This window comes from Silurus aristotelis (genome assembly GCF_946808225.1).
Source record: "Silurus aristotelis genome assembly, chromosome: 14".
Lineage (NCBI taxonomy): Eukaryota > Metazoa > Chordata > Actinopteri > Siluriformes > Siluridae > Silurus > Silurus aristotelis.
The window spans coordinates 28,463,202-28,469,858 of NC_139587.1; the positions used below are offsets into that span (position 1 = coordinate 28,463,202).

At 37.9% G+C, this 6,657-nt stretch overlaps 1 protein-coding gene across 6 annotated transcripts in view; it reads right to left on the reverse strand.

Moving 5' to 3' along the window:
* The window catches only part of agbl1 (AGBL carboxypeptidase 1), a 90,816-nt gene that overhangs the window by 9,308 nt on the left and 74,851 nt on the right, over positions 1–6,657 (reverse strand). For all 6 annotated transcript variants that reach the window (XM_083561181.1, XM_083561179.1, XM_083561180.1 and 3 more), the window contains 2 exons: positions 5,885–6,016; positions 3,858–4,034 (listed from right to left, as the gene is read on the reverse strand). In XM_083561181.1, the coding sequence (XP_083417307.1) occupies positions 3,858–4,034; positions 5,885–6,016 (309 nt within the window). The remainder of the gene's footprint in view (positions 1–3,857; positions 4,035–5,884; positions 6,017–6,657) is intronic.

Consider the following 6,657-nt stretch of genomic DNA (forward strand, 5'->3'; position numbering starts at 1 on the left):
GAGGAAATTTATTTCTTGGTTTAAACTTGCACATGTGAGGAGAAGAGATTAGAAGTGTGAGGATATCCGTTACCTGATCAGACCTCGGTTTGTGCTTTACGAGCTTTAATCACAACTTTCTACCTCCAGTCCTGAGAACAAACTCCACAAAACTTTTAGCTTTTTATTATTTATTTACTCTTTTTATCAGTTCATTAATATAATTGTTAATTTATTTTATTATTAAATATGTATTTGTTTAAATAATATTAAATTTCATTAAATGTTTATTTTGTTTATTGTTTATTTTGTTTATTGTATTTGTCTTGTAAATAATCTCATCATTTCTAACATTTCTGTTTTTAACACTTTTATCTTTTTTCTATTTAATTATTCCTTACATTAATTTTTATCGTATTTGTGTTGCTTCAACTCAGGTTTTTTTTTTTTTTTTCCTCAACATGTCCTTATTTATTTATTTATTTATTTATTTATTTATTTATTTATTTATTTATCTCATTTCATTTGTTGGTCTCTGAAAGTTGACTCAGGCCACACCCACTGCTGATTAATATTCATGAATCAAGAGGAGATGATGCTATAGCAGGAATATACTTATCATTTCCATAGCAACGGCATGTTCTATTCTATTCTATTCTATTCTATTCCCTGTTTATGGGCCATTTGTTGACATTTCTGGAAGAAGTCTCCAGTGTCAGAGGAGAACCTGTTACTCCTGATCTGATTCCCATAAAAACACTGTGGATCAGAAATCCATAAATCTGATACAGGGATAGATCAGTCTGATCAGTAAAGATTCATGGATCTAAAATAAATCAATAAGTTAACAGATTAAATGTAAGTAAACAGTATCGCATGTCTATTATCTAATGCGTCTCAGTGTAAATTCCAGATGTTTCCAAGAGGGATTTATAAACATTCCCATGAGTGATGTAATTAAAGGCGTTCATCCAGAAAACAGTGTGCTCCTTCCTCCGCTAGTCATACTGATTAGCATTTAGCAGTTAACATCTGACCCTCGTCTGGATCCTGCCGTGTCTCAGAGGCCGATTATAGATCAGTTCATCTTGTTTTGTCACAGCAAATAGAATTATAGCTGATCCAATTTTAGAAAACTGAATGGGGCTTTAAAAAGGACTGATGACGGCAGCGTTCCAGGTCACGTGGCCGAGACGTTTATTAGATGTTGGTGAATTGATTAAAGTGAAGCGTATTAATCTCAGTGCATTTTATTGCCACTGTGTGACATTGGATGTTCTTCAGAAGAACAGGACAACAGGCCAGAAATTCCTCTCACTGCTCACATGTTCGGACTGAAGGTCAGTATTCATTATGCTACAGAATCACTTTAGAATTCCATACACAATAGTATTCCCTAAACATCAGTATTCCCTAAACATCAGTATTCCCTAAACATCAGTGTTCCCTAAACGTCAGTGTTCCCTAAACATCAGTGTTCCCTAAACGTCAGTGTTCCCTAAACGTCAGTGTTCCCTAAACGTCAGTATTCTTTAAACATCAGTGTTCCCTAAACGACAGTGTTCCCTAAACGTCAGTGTTCCCTAAACATCAGTGTTCCCTAAACGTCAGTGTTCCCTAAACATCAGTATTCCCTAAACATCAGTGTTCCCTAAACGTCAGTATTCTTTAAACATCAGTGTTCCCTAAACGACAGTGTTCCCTAAACGTCAGTGTTCCCTAAACGTCAGTATTCCCTAAACGTCAGTGTTCCCTAAACGTCAGTGTTCCCTAAACGTCAGTGTTCTTTAAACGTCAGTGTTCCCTAAACGTCAGTGTTCCCTAAACGTCAGTGTTCCCTAAACGTCAGTGTTCCCTAAACGTCAGTGTTCCCTAAACATCAGTATTCCCTAAACATCAGTGTTCCCTAAACGTCAGTATTCTTTAAACATCAGTGTTCCCTAAACGTCAGTGTTCCCTAAACGTCAGTGTTCCCTAAACGTCAGTATTCCCTAAACGTCAGTGTTCCCTAAACGTCAGTGTTCCCTAAACGTCAGTGTTCTTTAAACATCAGTGTTCCCTAAACATCAGTGTTCCCTAAACGTCAGTGTTCCCTAAACGTCAGTGTTCCCTAAACATCAGTATTCCCTAAACATCAGTGTTCCCTAAACGTCAGTATTCTTTAAACATCAGTGTTCCCTAAACGACAGTGTTCCCTAAACGTCAGGATTTTTTTAACGTCAGTGTTCCCTAAACGTCAGTATTCCCTAAACGTCAGTGTTCCCTAAACGTCAGTATTCCTTAAACATCAGTATTCCCTAAACGTCAGTATTCCCTAAACGTCAGTATTCCCTAAACGTCAGTGTTCCTTAAACATCAGTATTCCCTAAACGTCAGTATTCCCTAAACGTCAGTATTCCCTAAACGTCAGTATTCCCTAAACGTCAGTATTCCTTAAACGTCAGTATTCCCTAAACGTCAGTATTCCCTAAACGTCAGTATTCCCTAAACGTCAGTGTTCCCTAAACGTCAGTATTCCCTAAACGTCAGTATTCCCTAAACGTCAGTATTCCTTAAACATCAGTATTCCTTAAACATCAGTATTCCCTAAACATCAGTGTTCCCTAAACAACAGTATTCCCTAAAGTCAGTGTTCCCTAAACGTCAGTCTTGATACATTTAAACTGGAAAACGCAGATCAGGGAAAAGTTTTATTAAGATCATTTAGTGTTTTATTTTTTACATTGAATTCTGCTGAAATCTCCAGTTTTCCTAAAACCCCAACCAGGAACATGTACATTTAAAATCCTTAAATAAGAACCAGAGCCTTGAAGCAGCACTGAGAAAGGCATGTGGTAATGAAGGTGAAGGCCAGGAGACACTACAGAGAGGATTTGGGGCGATGATTAGCAGACCACAGGTGGCTAAATAAGCAGGATAATAAATGATTAAGGCATTAGCGACAGCAGAAGGTAATGAACTGCCAGGGGAGAAACTCAGCAGCGATAGAGAAGGAGAAGGAGAAGAAGAAGAGGAGGATTGTGGGAAGGGCAGGAAGATGAGAGCTCAGAGGGAAATGACAAGGGTTGTGTTTAAGATGAAAGTGGGTTAGCGATGCTGAAAGACTTGCGGCAGGAGGAAAGAAAATGAACCTAAAAACAGGCAGATTTAAGTTTTATTGCTGATTTGCCTCCGTATTAACCAAACAAACGAGCAAATGACTCCATTTTAAGTGTCAAACATTTATAGAGTAGAGACTTCTGTTAGACTTCACTTCACTTTGCACTTAATAATGTTAATAAAATGTTTTTTTTATGGGGTTTTTTTTACAAAAAAAAAAAAGATCAAAGTTTTCAAAAATCAAATGATTCAATATTTTTCCAAATCTTACTGCCGTCTGCCGTCTGCCGTCTGCCGTCTCTCTTGTCTGTCGCTCAGTCATCACTGTTTTATTTTTCTTTCTATTTTTTTACTTTCCCACATTTTTTGCAGTCCAAATTTGAGAAACATTTAATTACCATGGTTTGATTTTTGTTGCAAATTAACCAAAAAAAACTTAAAAACTTTAAAAACTTAAAAAAAAAAATGTGTTCATTTGTGGCCTTTCATTTTTATTGAATTTCACCTGTAACTTAAACAAACTGATTTTATTTTCAAGTTTTATTTTCTTATTGATGTTTTTCCCAAATTGGTTACTTTTTATTTATTTAAATATTAAACCCTTTTTTTTTTCTTTTTTTTTTATTGCCCTGTACATTAAATAAACAGATTTAATTTAAATGTTTTTCTTTAGACTTGTTATTTTATATTCATTAAAACCTAAAATAAATAAAAAGAAGAAGAAGAAGGAAGTGAAATGATGTAAGACTTGACACCAGATTAGCGTGCTGCTGACTGACCTTGTAGATGCCCTGATTGCAGCCGTTGTAGGTGCTCTCCATAGTGTAGCTGCGTAAAACCCCCATCTCCCTCCATACCACCACACGAGCCGTCGAAGCTCGTGACTTCTCCACCAGGAAGTTACAGCTGTTGAAGGAGAACGCTGGAGCGATCCTGTCCAGAGTCTTAGCGATCGTCTGGGGGAAAAAAAGGGAATCTACTTTATTTGATTACACTCTTTCTGTTTGCAAAGTTCTACAGAGGTGAAGGTTGTGATGTCAAATTCCCCCGTCATCAAAACGTTCTCGCTTGGTGTCTTTTATCTTTCTCAGAAGCAGAGCTTATAAACACCAGAAACTAATCAGAGTGCAACATCACCAGCGGCACCACCAAAGAAGCAGCAGCGCCATTTCCCTCTCTGAGGTTTCTCATCCATCATTTTCCATCTGACATCTTGGAGAAGCTCTTACATCACAGACATCACCAGTTCTTGTAGCAGCATCTCATAAATCATCCACAGCTAAGCAGCAGGAACATCTGCTGAGCTTCACCCAACGGCTGTCACTCCTGAACCTCTGTTTCTCTTTGCCTGTAGCGTCGACAACATGGTGGTGAATAAAGAAGATACGAAGTGATGAAGGAGTTTAAGACTTAAACACACATTCACACATTCCTCTTTCCTGATTGGTCAGAAAATGAGCTGGTCTTTGATGTTGAGAAACAACAGCCGGAAAAAAAGTCACCTGAAATCTTTCACATATCTGCTACCAGCTCACGTTACCTAGCTAACAGCACAGGTAACAGGTTGCTATCGATATGCATTGTTGCTCTGGTTGTTGTTCTGGTTGTAGTTCTGGTTGTTGTTCAGGTTGTTGTTCAGGTTGTAGGTCTGGTTGTTGCTTTTGTTGCAGTTCTGGTTGTAGTTCTGGTTGTAAGTGCAGTTTTCTATAATGATTGATATTGTAGTCACTTGATGTTGTTTTATTGTTGTGGCTGACAGTGCTAATGAATTGTGTGTGATTGATTGTGTTGTTAAAGTTGTTATAGCAGTGGTTTGTGCTGACGTGGTTGTCATTCTGGTTGTTGCTTTGGGACATGTTGATCTATGTGAGATTAATATGGTAGCCGCAAATGTTGCAGGGATGCCGTTACAGTGGCTTTTGCAGATGCTGCTATTGTTGTTGCATTTGTTGTTGTTGTTTATGGTGGTTGGGTGGTGTTTTGTTGTTGTGATTGTTGTTGCAGTTGTTGTAATTGCTATGTTGAGTGGATGATGATGATGTTGTGGTTTGTTGTTGTAGTTGTTTTTGTTGCTATGGTGAGTGGAGGTTGTTGTGGTTTGTATTTGTTGTTGTATTGTTGTGGTTGTTATGATTGTTGCTGTTGGTGGTCGTTCTTGTTACTGGGTGTACTCGTTGTGGTTGTTTATGCTGTAATGTTTGTTTTATATAAGTGCGGTGGATTCACTTATAGTTTTGTTACTGAAAAAGTTAGTGGTTGTGTTTGTTGGTTATGTAAGTGATGTTTGTTGTATTTGTGCTACAGTGTTTATGGTTGTGTTGGTGTTGGTCTTTGTCATTATCGTGGTTGTAATTGTTGGTGGTTTTTGTTGTGGCTGTTGTGGTTGTAATGTCTGCAGTGGTGGCTGTTGTGGTTGTTGTTGTGGTTGGTATAGTGTTTGTGGTGGTTGTTATGGTGGTTGTTGTTATAGTGGTGCTTGTTACAGTGGTTGTTATGGTTGTGGTTGTTATAATGTTGGTTGTTATGGTGGTGGTTGTTATTGTGTTTGTTGTTATCATGCTTATGGTTATGTTTGTGGTTGTTATCATTGTTATGGTAGTTATAATATTGGTTGTTATTGTGGTTATGGTTGTGATGGTGGTTGTTTTGGTGGTGGTGGTTGCAGTGTTTTTTTTGAGTAAGTGTGCTTCATGTTGTGGTTCTAGCCGCTGTTCGTTCGCTTGTTGATATAACAATAATGTATTATAATTATTATTATTGCTGTTGTTGTTGTTGTTGTTGTTGCTGTGGGTGTGGTTGAAGTTACCCTGTATCCGGGATTCTCTTTGAGTGAAGCGGTGTTGACGGGAGAGCCAGACTGCCACAACGTCTCCTTCACACTACAACCGTACAGGAACACGTTCTTCTTCCTCGAGTGACCGTGATAATCACAGAACACCTGAAACACACAGACAGAGAGAGAGAGAGAGAGAGAGAGAGAGAGAGAGAGAGAGAGAGAGAGAGAGAGAGAGAATAAAGAGTGAGTAAGAATGATTGTGTATTTTGCTTTCTTTGTCTATTTAGTTTATGCATCGTGTGTGTGTGTGTGTGTGTGTGTGTGTGTGTGTGTGTGTGTGTGTGTGTGTGTGTATATAATACAAGTTATAATATTTTTATATGATCAGACCTTTTGTGTTGTAATTATCGGTATCATGGAGGTCAACTAACCGTGTACAATAAACTCAAAGTAAACTCTGTGTGTGTGTGTGTGTGTGTGTGTGTGTGTGTGTGTGTGTGTGTGTGTGTGTGTATATAATACAAGTTATAATATTTTTATATGATCAGACCTTTTGTGTTGTAATTATCGGTATCATGGAGGTCAACTAACCGTGTACAATAAACATTGTGTTTCATCCACAATGCAAATCTAATTACAGTTCTGACAAATAAATATCCACCCTGTAGAAAGAGTTTGATGTGACTTCGAGACGAGTCCTGGCCTCTGATTGGTCAGAAGGTGATGATGAATTCTCTACAGCAGTGCAGGTTTAACGAGATATTGTTTCTATAGCGATGGCTTGTTAACAGGCCGTGTGATTG